Source organism: Dipodomys spectabilis, unplaced genomic scaffold (assembly GCF_019054845.1).
Source record: "Dipodomys spectabilis isolate Male_0828 unplaced genomic scaffold, ASM1905484v1 ptg000297l, whole genome shotgun sequence".
NCBI lineage: Eukaryota > Metazoa > Chordata > Mammalia > Rodentia > Heteromyidae > Dipodomys > Dipodomys spectabilis.
This window is the reverse complement of record NW_024870974.1, coordinates 10,434,537-10,456,371: the sequence shown is the minus strand read 5'-3', so window position 1 is coordinate 10,456,371 and position 21,835 is coordinate 10,434,537. Positions and strand designations below refer to the sequence as shown.

At 37.7% G+C, this 21,835-nt stretch overlaps 1 protein-coding gene across 3 annotated transcripts in view; it reads left to right on the top strand.

Moving 5' to 3' along the window:
• Pdlim5 (PDZ and LIM domain 5) overlaps positions 1 to 21,589 on the top strand; it is a 160,149-nt gene extending 138,560 nt beyond the window's left edge. For 2 of the 3 annotated variants that reach the window (XM_042701671.1, XM_042701669.1), the window contains exons 9-13: positions 3,192 to 3,366; positions 12,789 to 12,969; positions 15,002 to 15,122; positions 16,572 to 16,687; positions 18,406 to 21,589. In XM_042701671.1, coding sequence (XP_042557605.1) covers positions 3,192 to 3,366; positions 12,789 to 12,969; positions 15,002 to 15,122; positions 16,572 to 16,687; positions 18,406 to 18,495 — 683 coding nt within the window. In that variant the 3' untranslated portion in view covers positions 18,496 to 21,589. The remainder of the gene's footprint in view (positions 1 to 3,191; positions 3,367 to 12,788; positions 12,970 to 15,001; positions 15,123 to 16,571; positions 16,688 to 18,405) is intronic. The other variant, XM_042701670.1, reaches the window with a different exon arrangement.
• Positions 21,590 to 21,835: the final 246 nt, after the last annotated feature.

Sequence of the window (21,835 nt, the reverse complement as noted above, 5' to 3'; positions counted from 1 at the left end):
GACCGAAGATCTCATTTCTCCCCTTCTCCTTGTGCTACTTTGCTGACTTGTTACTGGATTTGAGTAAGCCACACTTTTTTTTTGTAACTTAAACTCCTAGATTCCTACATTAGGCTTTCCATATACATCATAATCTTAGTGCTAATTTTAAAAGGATACTTTATTACAAATAAGCAACTGTCATTCTTCAGCTTTCTATAATTAATCATATTTTTGTGTGAAACAAGGTGGTTTGTATAAGAGGCTCAACAAATCCGAAGCAGTTCAGTTGCTGGGCTAGCAATGCTAGGCTGGAATTCTGTGTGTGGTGCCGCTTGTCTACGGAATAACAGGGGAAACAGGACTTGTGTTTCCTCTTGCACCCAAATCCCCACTTTTTTACTCTTCCCTCATACTGGTTTGTCAAGTGAGCAGAGGCTGAAGGATTGGCACTTTACTGCTCAAAAGCTGCCTGTTTTTTCTGCTAGAGTATTAAGAAATTCAGTCTAAAGAAATGAACATCAAAGCTGGGCACCGGTGCCTCACATTTGTAACTCTAGCTACTCAGGAAGCTGAGATCTGAGGATGATGGTTCGAAGTCAGCCAGGGCAGGAAAGTCTGTACGAGTCTTATCTCCAATTAATCACAGAAAAAGCTGGAAGTGGTGCTATAGCTCAAGTGGTAGAGTGTTAACCTTGAGCAAAGGGAGCTTAAGGACAGTTCCTAGGCCCCTAGTTCAAGGCTCAGGACTAGCAGAAAAGAAAAAAAAAAAAAAGAAATGACCATAACTGTACTCATATGGGAAATAACTGTGTCTTGGACTGTTCATGTTTATGGGCTAAGTACCTAACCAGTCTTGTGTCATTTTGTATATGGGAGAGTGTGCTAGCAACATGGCACCACAAGGAATGAGGATGGCCCTGGTATCCAAAGTGGTTAAGACTGCAGTAATAGAAAGCCAAGTCTTCTCTTCCCAGGAGCTGTACTAGGGCTCAGAGCCCTTTATCTGGGTGTGAGATGCAGTTGTGTGTTTTTCATTTCAGAATGGCTTCTCATTTTAAGTAAGTGAGCTCCCCATATTTCTAATCCTTACGGCACAGGCCAGGTGGATCATGTCTCGTTTTACAGTGACTAATGGATAATTTGACACTCTGCTTGCTAAAAACGACTCAGCAACTCAGTACCTCAGGACTTCTGCACTGATAAAGTGATACAATGAAAGCATGTGGTAGATGAATGGATTTAGCTCTTTTTGAAGTCTGATTTTCAGATTCTTCCAATTACTGACTTTCCCATCATTTAAAATCCTGGATAAAGTCCACATTAAAAACATCTTTCTGAAGTCAGAAAAGTGATTTGGAAACATTTGAATTTAATTATTAATTTTCACTTTCCATTTAAAAGGCAGTTTCCTGGTAGTCGATAAGAGTATGTTTTTAAAATTTTTGTTTTATTTTAGGGTTTTTTTTGGTGTCAGTACTGGTACTTGAACTCCAGGCCTGGGAACTGTCCTTCAGCTTTTTTGCTCAAGGCTAGTTGTGCTCTACCATTAGAGCTATATTACTATTTGTGTCTTAATTAATTATATCCTTATCCTCAAATTAATTAATTGAACTTCAATCCTCAAATCTCAGTTTTCTGAGTAGCTAGGATTATGTAAACCACCAGCACCAACAGAAGTATGTTTTTTGTACCTATCTTTTAGGAGCTAAATTGGGGAGAGAAGGATAATAGCAGGATGTCAGTAAGCTGTAAAATATACAGTCAAGGGTATTAGAGATACCAAGAGGAACAAAAGGATGATTCTAGCTGTAGTGGTCAGAAACTTTGAAGAAAGAATGTAACAGTTGTGTGAGCCTTGCTGGTAGGGGTATTTCAGTGGGTGAAGATCATAGCAGCAGAGGCTGGCATAGTATATTCAAGGGAGCATGAATAAAGGCCAGCATAGTGCTTAAGACCACCGACTATGAAACCAAGGCTGTGCTAGTTCTAAACTACCTTTTTTTTTTTGCTGTTTCTTAACCTTTCTTTACCTCAGATTTCCCATAAAGTACTTGTTATATTGAAGTTGTAGACCTATTGTAGACCTACAAGAATCTGCCTTCAAACACTGGTAGCACAGATTAAGTATAATTAGTACACTGTGAGTATAGGGAAGCATAGAAGACAGGTGTTTTCAAGATGGTGTGGATTCACTGACATCTGGACTCTCAGGACTGATGTGGTTTGTGGAGAAGAGCCACAACTAGTTACCTAGCAGAACCGAGGAGATAATGGTTAAGAGGATTATAATACTCCAGACTGAACAGAATTCAAGACCAGGACTCAGTGGTGGAACCTGGGCTTGGATTAGGAAGGAGGGACTGACTGGGAAACATTTACTGAGAAACGGTTGTTAGGGTCTGAGGGGGAAGCCTTGGGGCCACAGAGGCAAAATGCCATTAGTGCCTGTCTTAAGTGGGAGAACTCAAAATAGAGTTCTTAGGAAGAGCCACAGTATGTGCAAGAAGACGAGGGAGATCCATTTCACGAGTCAAGAAGTGAAGGACAATCACTGAGTGTGGCATTGAAAGGCTTATATGCTGCTCCAAGAAGAGAAAGTAAAGAGCCAGCATTGAACTGTTTTAGTAAATGAGATAACAGGGAAGAAGCTGCATGAAGTGAACATTATAGTAATTTTCTTTACTGTTCCTTTAAGAGAAAGTATAAGCCTACAACAGTGGAAAAATGTCCTTAACCCAGTGGACTCACTTGATGTGTGGGCAGTCATGGAGCTCCGTGGACTGCCTGTAGCACTGTAGATGTGTTAAGTGTCCATTAGTGCTGGGTCCAGAATTGCATAATCTCAGTCTCTGGTGGCCATTAGGCGGACGAATTTAAAGATAAGGCCTTTGGGTAGATAGAAAACTTTGAGTAGCTGAATCAGGACAGTCCTGTACGAATGCAAAAAAAGAAGACAAAAATCAAGAATTGTTTCTGATCGGATATCATCAGGATCTGCTCTTACCAAAGGTTTGAAAGCAGGAGCAAAGATGGTTCTAGGTTGCTATCCTGTATGCCTGGGAATTGAGCATACAATCCACGAATACAGATTAGAAGAGAGAAGTTAGTGAGTTCGTTTTATATCTTTAACACCCTGAGATTTCTAATGTATCTAGGGCATATTATTTTGATGTGTTCTCATTCTGATTCTCCCGTGATTTAACCTTTAGCACCTTCTACTGGAAGAATCTCAAACAATGTGACTTCCTCAGGAGCCGGGGAACCAGCTGGCTCAGCTGCGGGGCAGCCCCAGCCCAGCGACCAGGACACATTGGTGCAGAGGGCAGAGCACATCCCCGCAGGGAAGCGAACTCCCATGTGTGCCCACTGCAACCAGGTCATCAGGTTGGTTATTTCTTTGAAAATTTCTGAGAAGTACCTATGTTGTGGGTATTTCAAATACTCTATCATGTCGGTAACTTTATTAGTAAATTCGTTCTTGCAATAACAGTATGGTGGTGGCACACCTGGCCCGTGGTCTCTCCTTTCCTTGCTCCACAATCTCACCATGCTAAATAAATGCGTTTTATTAGAATGTATTTAATAGGATATACTTCTGGGTCTCAGAAAAGAGTACTTCTACAGGATTATCTGGTAGAAATAAACTAATATAAAATCGAGTGTGCTTTATCCTGATAAATAAAACAATATTTTTTATCTTTAGGTTTAATAGTAATAAAAACAAAATAAGCACTGGCTTATTATGAAGTTTCTGTAAGTAATAATACTCTGGTTGTCCAGACTGGTGTTTGGGAATTCTATATGCTGTATTCTGAATTAGAACTCACTCTCTTATGGAAATAGTAGTCACTGCTGTCATTTGTGTGCTGTCATGAGCAAGTAAAATTCCTGGATGAGATAACATGTCCCACCCTATCAGTTGCAGATTCTTGTCTGATTGTCCAATTCCGTAATATAATTACTACTATTCACACTTTGGGAAAACCTAATGAGGATGGAAAAAAAATATGAAGATCGAAGTAGAAGTTAGTGTTACCACACCTATCTTGCTTTGGCTTCAGATTTCATGTGAGAACAGCATGTAATTTTAATGCACAGACATCCTGCCATAAATATGTATTATGCTAATATTGTAAAGGACTAGCACTTACTGCTCCCTCACCTGTTCAAATTTTACATTGTTCTGTATTATACTGTACTTATTATCGTTTAAACATTAAAGCTTCACCTACTAAGGAAGTTAATAGGGATGGGGATTAGTTCATGTAAGATCATGTAACAATAATTAACATAGCACATTTGCCTGGAGCTCAGATGCCAGCGCAGCTTGAATAGATTGTGGTTAGGTCAGGAACCGGGTGGAAGCCTAATTCCAGTTCCTGGCCTGCGTGTCAGTGTCACTTACCCAGGCAAGGAGGTGTAGATCAAGTGACATTCTCTTGGACACCTGTTTTCAAAACAAGCTGCAGTTGCAGGCTTAATCCTTTTAACACCGAGTATTATACCCAGGCCAACGCTGAGAAGTGTAGGATTTAGTGTATAACTTATATGGTTAGTGTTCCGTCATAAACTCACCATGGTTTTAGAGTTCATGTTTTATATTTACTCTTTTAATGTTTCAAATTTTCAAAAATGATTCTTATATAAAGGCAAATTTTGTATTTTGTTGTGTTGGAGTTTTGTTTGTTTTGGAGCCTGTTTCTTTTTTTAGTAGTTACTTGTTTTGGAAAATGTCAAAACTCTGTATGTTAGTGCTGAGCTTATTATTGCTATAGAGCCTATACAGTTTAAAACTTCATCATCAGATTAGTTTGAAATCTTTTGGTTTGTTTGGATCTTGAAAAGTTTATGGATCTTTAAATTATTTTGGAGGTACTACTTTGACTAGTTACAAATGAGTGAGAAGTTAAACTTTGACACTTAAAGTTTGCCATGGAACATTTCCAGTACAATTATGATAATGCCCCTTTATCAACTTGATTTAGGGTGCTGTTTTGATGGGACAGGATACAAAATCAGACTAATCTAGCTGAAACCACATTTTAATTTTCCTGGTGGAATAGGCTTGTAAACATTCTAGTCTATTGGGGCTGGGAAGGTGGCTCAGTGGTAGAGTGCTTGTCTTGCATGCATGAGGCCCTGGGTTCGATTCCTCAGCACCACATAAGCAAAAAGAAAAAAGCCAAAAGTGGTGCTGTGGCTCAAGTGGTAGAGCACTAGCCTTGAGCTAATAAAGAGCTGAGGGACAACACCCAGGCCCAGAGTTCAGGCCCCATGACCGGACCCCCCCCCCCCAAAAAAAAAAAAAAAAACCCAAAACATTCTAGCCTATTTCTTGAGTGTTGCATCTAGTGGCATTAAAATCTGTGGCCATTTCTGTTGCATGGAATTAAATGAGCCCTTTATGTTTAGCTTCTTTGTAAAAGAAGTTGGAAATATATTGATTCTTTAGTTTCTAGGTCGATATGGAATGTTTTAAAAAATGACCACATTAGTATTGTTCTGTGTTTGCCTATAGTACAGCCCATTTTGACCACAATCAGGAAACCCATTATTTATTCCAGTGAAAGATGAGTGTTAACATTAGTGATGTGCTGTTTTGCTTAGTGACTCTCAAACTTTTTTCAGAAGGAGAGCTATTTCAAGTTATTATTTCAAGTAGCAAACAGTTTACAGCCTATTCTACCATCCATTTCAGTCTCAGAACACTTATTTATTGTCCCTTCTAGTTAAGATTTTACTTGAAAATGGGAGATTTCCCCTAGTGGTACTACTGATGCAGAAATTGAAGGTATATTCAATTTGGTATGTCTCACCAGAGTCATATGTTGAAGTACTAACCTTCAGTAGCTCAGAACATGACTATCGGAGGGGAATTTGGTCTTTAAAGAGGTCAGCTTGGTCATTAGGGTGGGCCTTAATCTGATATAACAGATATCATTGTAAGGGGAGACTCACAAAGGAAGGGGTAACCAATGCTTGACCAGAAATGTACTCATTACCTTACTCATGTAACTGTAAGCCCTCTGTACAGCATCTTTACAATAAAATAAAAGAAGAGGAGAGTCAGGCGCTGACATACCTATAGAGAATCCAGGTGAAGACAGAGAAAATGGCCATCTATACACCAAGGCCTTGAAGAACCACTCTGCCAACCTCTTGATTTGGGGCTTCTAGCCTCTATTATTTTTATTAAATTATATAAATTATTAATTTACATAAATTATTATTTAGGCCATCTATTCTGTGATAATTTGTTACAGTAGCCCACAACAACTAGAGAAAAACAAACACAAACAAGGAGGTCTATAGTAAAATTATTGCGGCAGGTTTAATCCAGGTAAGTCTTGGATTGTACAGGTACTCGGAGAAATAAGGATTATCTCGCTTGAGCAAACTTATTTCTTTCCTTTGAAAGGAGTGGCAAGTAATCAGCTCAGTATTCTACTTACCAGAGTTGTAATTTATACAAAAAATTCATTTTAAAATTTAGTATAAATTGCCTTATTGATATCATTGTATATGAAGTTTTAATAGGGAGTCCCTGTCCTTGTGTGTACAACAGGTTATACCTGTTAAAATTTGCAGTTCCTTTCTCTTTTTTACTTGGCATCACAGAAAATGAAGAAGGTCGAAAGTTTTGTCCCATAGTTCCTCTTTCTGAGCCAGTGAAATGCTTTAACTCTCTCCTTTCTTTTCCTTTGTCAGTCAGCCTAGTAAGGGCTCAGTTGCCTGGGCAATATGTAGAAGGTAAGGGAATTTTTTTATTCCACTTTACCCTTTACCAAGCCTGTCTGTCCAGTTCACAAAAGAAACCCAATCCTACCTTGGACAGGTAGAACTTCTTTAGTTGTTAATCCTGTGTTAATGAATTTGTTAAGTTAGTCTTCGCTGAAACAGGAAAGGAGCGCTTTTGTTACAGGCAAAAGGATTTTACTGTTTAATCTGTACATGAGTAAGAGGGCTTTGATGGGAAAGATGCGTGCTCTGTAAGTTTCAGGAGATGGGTTAAGCCATTGTTCACTCTGAGGGTGCTGGAAGGAGACCTACAAGAGCGAGGACCATTTTTAACTCCTTTTAGAGGCTCAGAGGGACTGTGTTTACCATCTACAATTCCATTCACCATTCATACCTGAATTTGAACTAATGAAGTCCTGTTCATTTTAATAGATCATATTCTAAATTATTAATACTGTACTCCATGCCTGAAATATTTTTTAAAAAGACTTCTAAGAATATATGAAATATATAAGACAAGATCAGGGGTGAGGCTATTAAAAACCAAGCTAGTACTAACTCTGAACAGTACCTAGATAATGACCAATGGTCCTTAGACCTATGGCCTATGATTAGGGTAGCAATTTTTCTTTCAGCTTTTTTTGCCAAAAAGAAAGTTTTATCATCTACTGCACAGCAAGCTAAGTTAAAAAATCTTGCTCAAATAACTAGTATATATCTGAGACAAGCAGAAAAGGTCAGATAAGATGATGGTAAGCGAAATGAACCCCAAGATAAGGACTCAAGTGTTTTTTTTTTTCTTTCTTGCTATTGTTTCTAATGTATTTATAAGGTACCACGTGATTTTTTGTTGCTTTGTATGTCCCTCCCCCAAAGTATAACCCTTGTTTTCACTGCATTTGATGTTGGTATAATTTGGGGAGGGGAAGGGAAAAAACAAATTGTTTAAATAGGGATACAGGTGGACCCATTGCAACAATGAGATGTTTAAGATGCTGTGTCAAAACACGAACTTTACAATTTAGGCCGGGGTGGGAAGTGTTGGGGAGAGAGTGTAGTTGTGGAGATGGGAGGGAAGGGATGGTAGGGGTAAAACAAAGAAGGAGGCAACAATGCTTGATAATAAAAGTACACATTACCTTGCTCATGTGATTGTAACCCCTCTGTACAGTATTTTCACAATAAAAAACATATTAAAAAATCTTGCTCAAGAGAAACAAAACTATTCTTGTTACAAAAATCTGAGAGGAATTTTTCCAGGGTATCACTGTGAAAATGACTGTGGTCTCAGAGCTTTCTAGAACAGCCCATAGGAAGAGCGATTTCACAGAACTATCCTGCAGCAAATGAAGTTATATCTCTCATTAGCACAGGTTTAATAAATAACAATAATAATAATAATAAAAGGTTTAATTCTTGTGCTTGGAGGCATGGTCCAAGTAGAAGAGGGCCCATCTAGCAACCATGGGGTCCTGAGTTCAAACCTTCAGTTCCATTAAAAAAAAAAAGATACAATTCTGGGACTGAGGTTCCAGGCCCAGATGTTAATAAGTTATTCTAGAATAACTATGAACTCTTTTTTTTTTTCTCATTTAAGCTTCCTCAAGTACTTGGAGAAAAGCTTTTCTTTCTTTCTTTTTTAAATAAGTTTTTTTTTTTTTATTGTGAAAATACTGTACAGAGGGGTTACAGTTATATGAGTAAGGGAATGAGTACTTTTTGTTGTTGTTGTTGTTGGTTGTGGGGCCTGAACTCTGGGCCTGGACGCTGTCCCTCAGCTCTTCAGCTCAAGGCTAGCACTCTACCACTTGAGCCACAGCGCCATTTCTGGCTTTTTCTGCTTATGTGGTGCTGAGGAATTGAACCCAGGGCCTCCTGCATGCAAGGCAAACACTCTACCACTGAGCCACCTTCCCAGCCCCATGAGTACATTCTTATGAAGCACTGTTGCCTTCTCCTTTGTTTTTCCCTTACCATCCCTTCCCTCCCACCTCCTCAACTACACTCCCCAAAGCTTTTCTTTTTTATTCTAGTTGCATACCAACACAAGTGCTTTAGTAGAAGGGAGAGGTTTAGTTTGAGCAGACTTACTTTGAAAGCTCAGGAGCCAGGTAGCAGTAGTGGCCTGTAGGGCCACTCAGCTGTACAGGTAAGTTGAAGATGCGCCTGAACAAAAAATTCATCCTGCACTATAAGTTGTCTTGAATCTGTTTTAATACCCTTACAAATTGTAACATAAAACTCCAAAGTCTTTTTATACCCTGTGTGGTAGTCATAATGAATTTAGTCTGGGAGATTTTTTTTTTAATGTGTACATAGTCAGGTAGCTATGTGATGGAAAAGCTCAGCATGCTCATAAAACTTTGTCCAGCTTTGAACAGTGTGACTTCTTGATTTATCTGAAAGTAAACTATGTGCCAAATATATACCGAGGAAACTGGATAAGGGAACTTGGTGAGTAGGACTGTTTACAAGCTAGTTAAAAATAGAAGGACAGCCTACCGAAGGCAGTGTAATGTGTTTACACGCAGTAATTTCTGCATACCTCTTTTCTGGTTCCTGCTAGTCGATGAAGGCATTCCTTATTAGTCATAACATAATAAAAGCACCTTAAGTTTAAAAAACAATAAGAAACTACTTATCAAAATTGTCAAGGGACCACATGCACTCGATTGTACAAAATAACATTATTAATGAGGAAGTCTGGATATTAATTCTGGATATTAATTGTCAGATGTATATTTGGCAAAGATTTTCTCCCATTCTGGAGACTGCCTTCAGGCTCCTCAATTGTTTTCTTTGCTGTGAAGAAGCTTTTTTTGTTGGACACAATCCTTACTTGTGTCCATCCTTACTCTTATTGATTGAGGTATTGGACTTCTATTTAGGAAGTTATTGCCTATTCCTATGTCTCAGCATTTTCAACTTCATGGAAGTTGAATTGAATCTACTTTGTCTTCTACTTGTGGATGTCCAGTTTTCCCAGCACTGTCTGTTGAGAAAGATCTCTTTCTCCTAAGTATTTTTTTTTTTGGTACCTTTGCAAAAATCGGTTGGCTATAACTTTGTGGGCAATTCTGGGCCTTATATTCTGCTGTAGAGGTCTCTGTGTTCATTTTTGTGCCAGTATCACGATGTTTTTGCTACGATGGCTCAGTAGTATAGTTTGAAGTCAGCTGTTGTGAGATTTCCTGCATTGCCCTTTTCACTCAGGATTGTTTTGGCTATCATCTAAGGTCTTTTGTGGTTCCATATGAACATCATGATTATTTTATTTCTGTGGAGAATGTCACTGAAATTTTGATGGGGATGCCAATCTAACAATATTAAGATTTCTTCTCACTTCAGCTAAGATCAACAACATAAACAACAACAAATGCTGGTTAGGATGTCGGGGAAGGGTTAAAGAACACCATTGGTGGGAAAGCAAATTAGTACAACCAGTTGGAAAACAGTATGGTGGTTCCTTTAAAAACTAAAAATAGAACTACAGTATGGTCCAACAAGATCACTCTTGGGAAATCAGAATATCCTACAGACACTGTACACATGCTTATTTTAGCCAAACTATAGAGGCAGCCTACCTGTCCTACAACTAGTGAATGGTCACAAAAACGTGGTATGTAGACACAGTGAAGTATTTTACACTCATAAAGAAGAATGAAATTACGTCATTTGCAGGAAAATGATGGAACTAGATATCATCATGCGAAACAAAGTAAGCCAGATTTAGGACAAAGGTCACATGTTTGCTCTTCTATGAGGAATCTAGTTGTAAAAGACAGACAGACATCTGTACAGAGCATGATTATAATGGAGGGACAGTTTGGAGAATGTGGAAGAAAAGGAATATGAGAGAATGATGGAGGGTGAATAATATAAAAGTACATTGCTTATGCATCAAGCTGGCAAAAGAAATTTGCTGAAAATTTGAATAATAGAAGGGTAAGGCAGATATGAAATGAGAGCAGTACAGGGGACTGAGCTGGCTAAAGCATCATGTATGCATGTGTGAAATACCATGGTGAAACCTTTTTTTATAGTTACTATGTACTAAAAAAAATGACTGACAAGAATGTAACAGGTTCTTTTGAGGGTTGGACACCAGTGAGAAGAAAGGACAAACATAGAGGGTGAACGGTGAATATGCAAAATATTTTATATACACATATGAAAATGGAACAGTAAAACATGTTGAAATTGTTTTATGAAGGGAGGGAGGAATGAAGGATAGCAGGAGTAAGTTTGAGCAGAGGACATTGTATGCTTGCATAAAAATATCACAATGAAATAACCTATATAATCAACATATGTTAACAGAAAAAAATATATTAACAAAATGTGGATCTAGAAAACACTCTTCTACCGTACAGAAAAAAATTCCATCCCTAGACTTTCTACTTCAGATCTTTCAGAACTGAGGGCTGGTTCTAAGTACTCATAGGACAATTTGCAGATAGTTACTGAATAGCAGGGTTTGTGTTACTGTCAAAGATTGAATAACGCTGTGGCTCTGTGATGCTCATTGCTGACTTTTTCTATTAATCTGCCTAGAAGTCCAGTGTCTGGTCCTTTCTACCAGTTACCTTGTGGTCACTCTGATGTTAGTTGATCGTAGGGAAGATCAAAGGCAGAATATCAATTGACTGGAATACCCAGAAATTCCGTTTGCAGCGTTAGTTCAATCAGTGATTTTATGGTATTTGGTCATATCTCCTGAACATTCTGTCTCTCAGCCAACACCATCTGTTGAACTAAGTTCGTAATAACTGCCCTGGTCTGTCTCACAGGAATGCTGCCTGGGCAAATTAGATAAGTGTAAAAGTGCCTCGGAGGTAAAGCCAATTTATGAATAAAAATTAGTGTGGTACAGCTACTGGAAAGTGTGTTGCAGAGGCTAGAATGGTTCATCTCTGCAGGCTTCATGACTAGATAAGGCTACATAATGGGTTCCTGTCAAGTGAACCAAATCCATCTTATCAGTTCATGACTGCATAGCAGGTAATGGGAAAAGTCTCTTTAAAAACATTTGTTTCCTCAATCCAAATGTGCATTAAAAATCAATACTGTTTAGGGAGGAGCAAGGGCAGAGTAGCTAAACAATAGATGTAAAATTTCAAATGCATGAGTTGAATAAGATGGACAGTCTGTAGGTAATAGATCTGTGCTGCGTACTTAACATCTTTTGAGAGTCGATCTCATGCTAAATGTCCTACCACAAAAAGATGACATTCAAAAAGACAGCCGTATTTGAAACAAGATCTTTCCAAATGGCTTCAAACAACTCATAATACAGGGTTCATAGATTCTGTAGTTCATTTTGGAGGGTGAAAAATTGATGTTTGGGGCTGGGAAGGTGGCTCGGTGATAGAGCGCTTGTCTTGCATGCATCAGGCCCTGAGTTCAATTCCCCAGCACCACATAAGCAAAAAGAAAAAAAGCCGGAAGTGGCGCTATGGCTCAAGTGATAGAGCGCTAGCCTTGAGCTGAAGAGCTGAGGGACAGCGCCCAGGCCCAGAGTTCAGGCCCCATGATCGGACCCCCCCCTCCCAAAAAAAAATTGATGTTTAATGAAGTTAAGAAATAAGTAAATGCGTGGAGAAGAAATATTGACTATTGTCTTTTCTCTGATAATAATTACCACTTTTGTAAAAACTTGGAAATTACCAAATGTTTCTTTATTTTCTAGAAATATCAACTCATCTCTCTTTAAAACACACATTGTTGCTCTGCTGCTTCATTTCGGTCCCTGTTACATAGATCCTAATGCACAATCTTTGTTATGATATAGACATGTTGACTTATGGTAACTTAGTAATAACTGCCACTAAGTAATCCTCCAGTGATAGTCAGAGTGGGGTGAGGATGGTGACCTTTCTTAAGTGCTTGGTTCCTTTACCCCTCTCCACATAAATGCACAATCCCTGTGAACATTCACAGTACCCTGTAACCAGTTCTGTGCAGGAAAATGAAGCAAGTGTTTGATTGGATATAGCATAAAAATGTCCTATCCATGATAACAAGAAACTCTGATCATCAAGTCAAGTTGATCTGTTTTCTTCTGGCAGGGGACCATTCCTAGTGGCACTGGGGAAATCTTGGCACCCAGAAGAATTTAACTGTGCTCACTGCAAAAATACCATGGCCTACATTGGATTTGTAGAGGAGAAAGGGGCTCTGTATTGTGAGCTGTGCTATGAGAAATTCTTTGCTCCTGAATGTGGTCGATGCCAAAGGAAGATCCTTGGAGTAAGTACTAGAAGCGATTTTTTTTTTCATCCTTAGTGAGTTCTGCAGCAAAATAGTTGTTCTGTTATAAAACACTTCCACCATTTATACTTGTTATTTTCTTTTTGTTTTATCAGCCCTCTCTACTTTCATCACTATTTATTATTGTAAAGCAAACCTAAATAGACCTCTGTAGAAGTATATCAGACTCGTGGGGTTAAGTTGTCCTTGGTTTTGTCTTACTGAGTGCTGGCTTGTCTGGCAAAAGTCTCCACTGTGGGGAAAACATAACTTTCTGTGGGTGTGCTACCTCCGCAGGACCCTGTTTGCTCAGGAATGAAGAGGTCGCCCAGGACCACACACATCACACTTCTCAGAACTGACACCTTCACTGTTTTAAATTAAATTCCAGGACTTTTATAAGAGCAGCAGTTCCCCACTTGTTGGGGTTCAAGCACAGGACACTGACCTTATGAAGTGTATAAAACATGAGACTTACAGTAGATACATTTACCTTCAATGCATATAATGTTTAAAAATGTAACTACAAAAAATGTAACTACAGTTTTGAGTACACAGGTAATAGAAAAATCGTTTCAAACCACACCTTTTTTTTTTTTTGCAGAAAGGGAGTGATTTAGGACCCAGATGCATGATAAATAATGATGAATAAATGCATGTGCTGTTCTGGAATATCTTAATTGCCAGTGATTGAATCAGGGACAGCTTGTTCTTGAAGGGGACTAGGAGGTAGAAGTTGATTTTCAAAAAAACTTTGTTGCCTGACCACATTTTAAAGAAAAAGTCAGAAATGGTTTTGCTAAATTCTAATACTCTCAACAGGAAAACATAGTCATGAAATTAATTTGTATTAATTGAGAAGAATGTATGAATTATTGAGTGAATAGGTCTAAAACTGAAGATACTTACGTATGTCACCTGAAACATTTCTATTATTAACTTGTACAATATTTTGGGAATAAAGAGAATAGGGGTTTCAGTTATACCAATGGCAGGTAATTAGTAAGGAATACATTGTAATGTATGAGTGTGTTGTATGGATTCCAGAATCTGAGGGCAGTAAGGTTCTAGGATATGGAACGAACCAGTTGCCATGTTCCTCACTGTTCTTCAGAAATTATTTTTGAATGACTGACTTTTTCTCAACCCAAAGAAATACTTCATTGTAAAACCAACTCCCTCAGACCTCCTTTATTCATTAAAATTGGGCTCAAGTCTCTCATGCCTGGTATAGTTAACCAGAGGCCATTGCAGATTAGAATTATGCTTTATGGTTCAAATACTTTTGGTACAGTACATGCTAGGGAAGTCACAGCTGATTCCAAATTGCCAACTGCAAGCTAAACTAATTGGATTATGCTAATTATATCACCAATTTTTTGCTTCCATAATGTACCAGAATAAGCATTTTTTCCTTTTCATATGTTTCCTCTCCTTGATAGAAAACTATTAAGCTAATATTTTCTGACCCCTTTGAAAGAAAGCAGACTTCTGTAGTCACTCACAATTATGAACTACTTCTTTTATTTACCATCTATGTAAAGTTTTTTTTTTTTTGTTTTTGTTTTTTTGGTTGGTCATGGGGCTTGAATTCTGGGCTTGGGCACTGAGCGCTCTACCACTTGAGCCACAGCACCACTTCCAGTTTTTAGTGGTTTATTGGAGATAAGAGTCTCATGGACTTTCCTGCCCAGGCTAGCTTTGAACCACGATCCTCAGATCTCAGCCTCCTGAGTAGCTAGTATTACAGGCGTGAGCCACTGGCACCTGGCCATCTATGTAAAGTTTTAGTAACAATAATTATTCTCTTAAAAAGGTCATTTATTGGTCTTTGTGAGAAGCACACATATCACAGTGCGTAGGTGTCAGGGTATGTGAGTCTGTTTTTAGGTATCTCCTGTTACTTTGAAGACAGGCTTAAGGGGAGGTGACTTGGTGTGTCTGCTTTAGGTTAGCTCTTCTACAAGCGTGAGAGTAAGCTTTGGTTTATTTATTGTCATCTCTCTTTCACCCCATTTAACTTCTATAACAGGAAGTCATCAATGCTTTGAAACAAACTTGGCACGTTTCCTGTTTTGTGTGTGTGGCCTGTGGAAAGCCCATTCGTAATAATGTATTTCACCTGGAGGATGGGGAACCCTACTGTGAGACTGGTAAGAGCATGAGTCCTTAGTTTGAGAGTTGAGTAAAGGTAAAATATGAACCCTTATCTTGCTATAAAGTTATTAGACCACCTGGTTTCCCTAATTGTTCTGAAGGCATTTCATTCCACCTCAATTATATAGCAGAGTGTAGAAGGTGTTTATATGACTTGGTCAAAACAGATATTCCCAACTTCATTATGAGAACTCAAAATGTAAAAATAAGCACTGTTCAGTAGGAAAAACATTTTGCTTGAATCTCTAATAACTTATTGATATATTTTCAACTAAAACATGTAACTTAAAGCTACCTCCACAGTCTACTAGTGAATTTTGGGTGGTTATAAACATGAATGTGTTCTGGCTTTGCTCTTCTATGCAACTGCCTTGAAAAGTCAACTGGAAATCCTTTGTTTCTCCTACTTGACTTGGATTGCTTCTCTGGAAATACTATTTTTCATTAACTCAGCTTTAAGAACTTATTTATTCCATTGTCTTATTAGCTGAGTTTTGCATGCCTCGATGTCAGTGAATTTTGTAACACTTACTTATAGTCTCTTTAGATATTTCTACCACAAAATGTATTACAAAATATGGATTTTTCCCTTGATCATACCTCTACTTCAGTCCCACTATTTAGTTTAATTTTATTTTACCTTGGAACTCGAAGTGTCATTCTAGAGAAGAGAATATTCCAGAATGATCATGTTCAAAATTAGCCAGTGATGAACCATCATCTGTAACTCCTTCTCTTAGACTCTTATTTTCGCCTCCCTTTTGGCTCCATAATGAGAAACAACTTGGATCTATTCCACATTAATCACCAGTGAGCACTAGAAATTCTAGAAAAATACACCGTGCACCATTTGATATAGTTTAGCTACAAGCTGCCTACACTATTCAGTCAAGACATAATTGTAGTTCTTCTGAAGAGACTTTTTGTGTGTGGTTGTTGGTTAGTTGGTTTTCTTATTTAGTTGCTTAGTTGTCTTGACTGACAGTCCCTTCCTCGCCAAAACACATTCCTATCTAACTTTTCTATATTTAATGTATTCGAAGAAGTCAAATTCTTAAAACCCAAAGCATTACCAAACAGGAAAAATAGTACTGAATATTTATTTAAATGTTGCTTCTAACTAATTTGGTCTTTTTTTCTCTTAACTTTTCAAGTCAGTTTTTAACACAGTCTTCCTTATCTTAATAGATGTTTCCTCTATCCACGATCCGTGGGTTCAAAGTGAAAAGTAAAATATGAAGAATACAATAAAGCATGTCAAATTGTATAAATAATGATTGCTAATGGAAACCTGAACTCTCAAGCCAAGTATTAGACAGCTTGAAATTTTTTGTGATCCCATGTATCTTTACCTTCAGTATTTCATTTAATTCCAATTTTGTTGCTCTTTTCTACGAATTATCAAACTTTGTAAAGTTTGACTCCTTTCTCTCCTCCCTCAATAGATTATTATGCCCTTTTTGGTACTATATGCCGTGGATGTGAATTCCCCATCGAAGCTGGGGACATGTTCCTGGAAGCCTTGGGCTATACTTGGCATGATACTTGCTTTGTATGCTCAGTAAGTAAACTCTATCTTCCTAATTAAATTGGTAGACTATGGCTAGTTCTAGTGCTAATATTGTGTAATCCTTAATAAACATAATTTTACAGTGATTTGAAAAATTATTACAGTTTTGGTATTTTCTGAAATTATCTGCCAATTATCTGAAATTATCTGAAATTTTCTGTGTTAATACTTTAACACATTTTGATCTATAAGGAGAAGCTATGTATCTCCTATATAGAAATATTAAATCAGTAATAATTTTTTTTCCTAAACTTTATTTTTTTGAGCATTTTAAAGTAAAATTTTGAGCCATCAGGTAGTTCTTAAAAAGAAAATGAGAGAAGAGGTAATACTGTTCAAGAGAAATGTACTCATTACTTGACTTATGTAACTGTAACCCCTCTGTACATCACTTTACAATAAAAATTAAAAAGTAACAATTATAAAAATATCATTCTGGGGCTGGGAAGGTGGCTCAGTGGTAGAGCGCTTGCCTTGCATGCCTGAGGCCCTGGGTTTGATTCCTCAGCACCACATAAGCAAAAAGAAAAAAGCCGGAAGTGGCGCTGTGACTCAAGTGGTAGAGCACTAGCCTTGAGCTGAAGAGCTGAGGGACAGCGCCCAGGCCCAGAGTTCAGGCCCCACGACCGGACCAAAAAAATAAATAAATAAATAAAAATTAAAAAATATCATCCTATGAACACTGACAATCAGCTCTTGATTCTTTTATTTCCTTAGCAACAGCACACACATATTCTTTTCTTTTAGAGACTGTAATCAACATGAAATCTTTACCTATTTTTTAGCCATCTAACATTGTAACATTTTGGCTTCATTTTTAGAGGGTAACAGTCATCTAAGATGCATTTTTTTAATTTGAGAAATAAAGACACTTTAAATATTCACTAAAACTGAATACACAAGTGCTCTGTTCCAATGGAATTTTAAAATAAGATGTTATATCACTAACTTCTGTATGACAGGAAAGAAATAATGTTAATTAGTCAGATGATTGCTCCAAAAGTTGCCTTTGATCTGACTCTTGTTTACTTCATCTGTCTTAAGATTTGTCCAGGTCACACATAGCAACTCTTGGCCAATTCATTTTCTCTTTTCTAGCAAGGCTGTTCAGGGGCATTACAATGGGCAAAAGCTGTAGGAAAGGCAAGAAGCTTAACTGTCTGTCTGACATATCTGTCTGTCTGACTGACATAACTGTCTATCAGCCAGATAGTTCCTCAATGAGCCAGTGAATTAAAGAGATTTCTCTTATGAATCAATAATTTAATAACAGAAGTAAATCTTAAAAGAAATTTACTCTCTGTGTTCAGTGCAGACTAATGTTGGACTTAACACAGGTTTGGACAAGCAATTGAGTTGTGTGTGTGCTCTATAACAAGAAATGGATACAAATGCATTGATGATAATTTAGAGAGAGAAAGTATATTGAGTATTTCCTTGTTATGTATTAACATTTCACTAAAACTGTTTCACTCTCAACAAGGAAAAGTAATGATTAGTGATTTAAATAAATTGAATTACATCCCCTTCAAAAGTCCTTCACTGCTTTAAAAGTCCACATGAAATGTCACAGTAATCTTGAGATGTCAGGTTGTATAACAGCCCTGTGTGTAGTGCTTTGTCATATGATCTGCTAGAGAACCGTCATGGTCCTCTTCCCTGGCATACTTGATTAAAATACTGATATTCTCTCAATACTTCTTTTCCAGGTGTGCTGTGAAAGTTTGGAAGGTCAGACATTTTTCTCCAAGAAGGACAAGCCTCTTTGCAAAAAGCATGCTCATTCTGTGAATTTTTGAAAGCCAGCAGTTCAGAAGAATTTTGAAGAAAAAGGAAAAGAATTAAATTACCAATTAAGTTTTAGATTATTTTCATGAAGAGTTGAAAACTAATAGTATCCTGAAGAGAAACTTCTATCATTAAAAACCAAGTCTATGAGGAAATACTTGGTTTTATAAAAAGGACAGTTTAGCATTTAGTAGTACTTTTTCCTGTATTCCCCCCCCCCCCCAATAACCTTTATCAGAGTTCTTCTGATTGACTATTAAAGTCATCTTAGAATACATCAAAGAATGAAATTTTAGGAAGAATGCCTCTAGTCTCTATTCTGAAATAATTACACTTTCCTTGATAGTTATGAGAGTATGTGCAAAAAGCAGTAGAAATGACTTAAACTTTATTAATAAGAGAATCATGGTTAAAAAACTGTTTATCTTTGAAATAGTAAATAAGAGTTTAAACAGAATATTATCAGTAGGAAGTGTCAGTTTCATTGAAAATGTGTGTACTTTTCTTTTGGTCTTAGAATTGATCATTCCAGTGGGAAAGGCCAATGAGACTTTTGCTCAAAATGTATCCAGCCAATAAGAGTGTTACATTGTTCTCTTTTCTCTACCTTCCTCCCCAGAACTGCATATAGCTTACATATCTCAATTGTTGCTTTTATTGAAATAGGACAGTTTCTATTTACTGTGTATACTTTATCACCTGTATTAGTCAAACTCCAATTTTTTCCCTCCCTCATATTGAGATACAGAGCTGATTAAATAGCTTGAAGCTCTACAGTTTTCTCTGTTCTGCGAAGAAATAGGTAGTAGATAGTTAGGAGTTGTGGTAACCGAAGGATTGTGCCTAACCTAAACAACAAACCAAAAGAACCACTTTCCACTTTCAGATGATGAAAATCTGATCACTTGTAGGCCTATGCCACTGACTGAAAATTTGAGAGCTCTTCTTGCTAAGGGATAAAAAAAAAGTTCTACATTAGGACTGGTTAGACAGCTGTGATAAAATGGTGTGTGTGTGTGTGTGTGTGTGTGTGTGTGTGAGTGTGTGTGTGTGAGTGTGTGTGTGTGTGTGTGTGTGTGTGTGTGTTGGGGTTTCTTCTTTGGGAAGCTTTTAGTCCCAGAGTTTCAGTATCCTGGGAGGAGAATTTGCTGAATTATTTGGATTGCCTTGTTATTTATTTTCCCAATGGGTTAAAGAATTATGGAGATACCACCTGGAGACACAGAAACAATTGTGGTAAAACTGTGGGTACCGTTAATCTCTGCCCAGTCAGAAAACAAATTATGGCATTTAGTACATTTAGTAGCTTTCTCTTTGTTTCTCGAGTGGATGAAAGCCCATGGTCCCGCTGCAGTATAATTGGAATCTGTTTGGGGCAAGGTGCTTTTAAAGGCCAGACAGTCCACACATCCTTCCAGCCCCATCACTCACTCCCACTCTGGGCCCATTGTGTGCATGTTTGTTACAGAGGAGGTTTTAGGCTATACTATTTGTTTAACCTCCCTAAGAACTTTCAAGGCATCTGTCCTGAAAGCTGTTAATGTATGGTCCTTCAGGCTTATATTATATGCAGATAATAATTAACTGGGGATAAAGGAATAACAAGGGGTGACACAGTTGCAAACTGAGTGCTTCTCCCATAGCAACCCCACACTACCTCCCACCCTGCATCTTGTGTAGGGGGCAGGAACTGAATTGTGCATTATCTCAGCGCTGCTGAAGCCCCCTAGAGGCGACTTGCTGGCCCAGGACACCCATCTCCACGTCATTCTTTCATTCTGTGTATTACAAAACAAATTGGTGGTTTTGTTTTGGCATGTTCGCGTTTTGTTGCTTTAGTTTTGCCTTTCTAGATTTTATGCCAAGATAATATTTGATAAGTCAGTGCCATTTGGGTATGGTCTTCAAAGATTTTTTTTATTTAACCTGGATTTCTCATCAAGTTATATTTCTTTAGGAATATATATCATGTTTATTAGACTTTTTATTCTACATATTATTCATGGAGCATAATGTAATGTAATGGAGCATAATAAAATCCAGATTTTAAATCCTAAGAGAGTAGCGTTGCTTCCTAAGTTATCTTTGTGTCCATATGCTTTATATCTGTGTTCCTAAGACAGTTAATCCTGTGAAATAAATACTGACCATAACCCAGAAGTATCTCTGTATTTTCTGGTGGGGATTGCCATGTTTAATTCACCAACATTAATATTTTAATAACTGACAGAGCACTTTATTCTTCTGGTGAGCTCCCTGAATATTTATTTTTCTGATTATAAATATTCTGTGTCTAGCAGGGTTATTATTATTATTGCTTCTTTAGAGCATTGACGTGTACTCTCTCAAGATATATATTTTGAAGTGTACTTGATAAAAACGCAGAGGGAAATTAGCATATGACTCTAAAAAGCCTCTACTTGTATTTACCAGTTCTCAAACTTTCATGGTAGAGTCATATGTATAGCATTTCTCTAGAGTTACGTGGGCTGTGGGTTGCAGCTTTTAAAAACAATGAGCTAGGTCATTTCGGTTGCCCATTGGCCACAGCGTACATGTTACGTATTAAAGATCAAGATTATACCTGAAATGTAAAACCTAAATGTTCGGTCTCATTAATACATAGAGGGAAAAAAATTTCAGTCATCAATATCGGTGTCGCAGTGTTTATGATTATCCCTCCCACCCCAAAATGTACCACTGTTGCAGGGCAGTCACTGTGTTAGGAATGCTTGTATATGAAAGAATTCCCTTTCCCAGTTCAAATATGGATCCAGGATGATGTTTAGCATCTTTGCGACACTGGGTTTAGTCATCCCCACTGAAGGAAAGAGAAAATGCACTGAATAGTTTTACTTCCGTGTGAGTTTCAGTGTGTCCCCTTACCCCAAATGTCTAAAGGTATTGAATTGAAATTCTTGAGTTGCAATTTGGCTTACTAATCGCCAACTTCTGTTTCTATAAGTTTTTTAAGTGTGTACATATCTGCTGTGTTTTGCTGTTGGATATATTTTTGCATTAAAAAGTCACATAAGAAATATAATCAGTGTATTAATACCTTAATGGGCACATAATCAATAAATGACAGCCATGGTGAAGACATGCTCTCCTGGTTTTTCTTTGTGAATGACATATGGCTATTAATGTATCATGTGGTGGGGGGAGGAGGAGCTGTAATAATTCCCTGGAGAATCCCTCTTGTGTGATATTTACCCTTCAAAATACCCCATAGCCAGCATATTTGAAAAATACAATTCTATTCTTTTTTTGGGGGGGGGGGTTCCGCTCGTGGGGTCTGAACTCTGGGCCTGGGCGCTGTCCCTCAGCTCTTCAGCTCAAGGCTAGCACTCT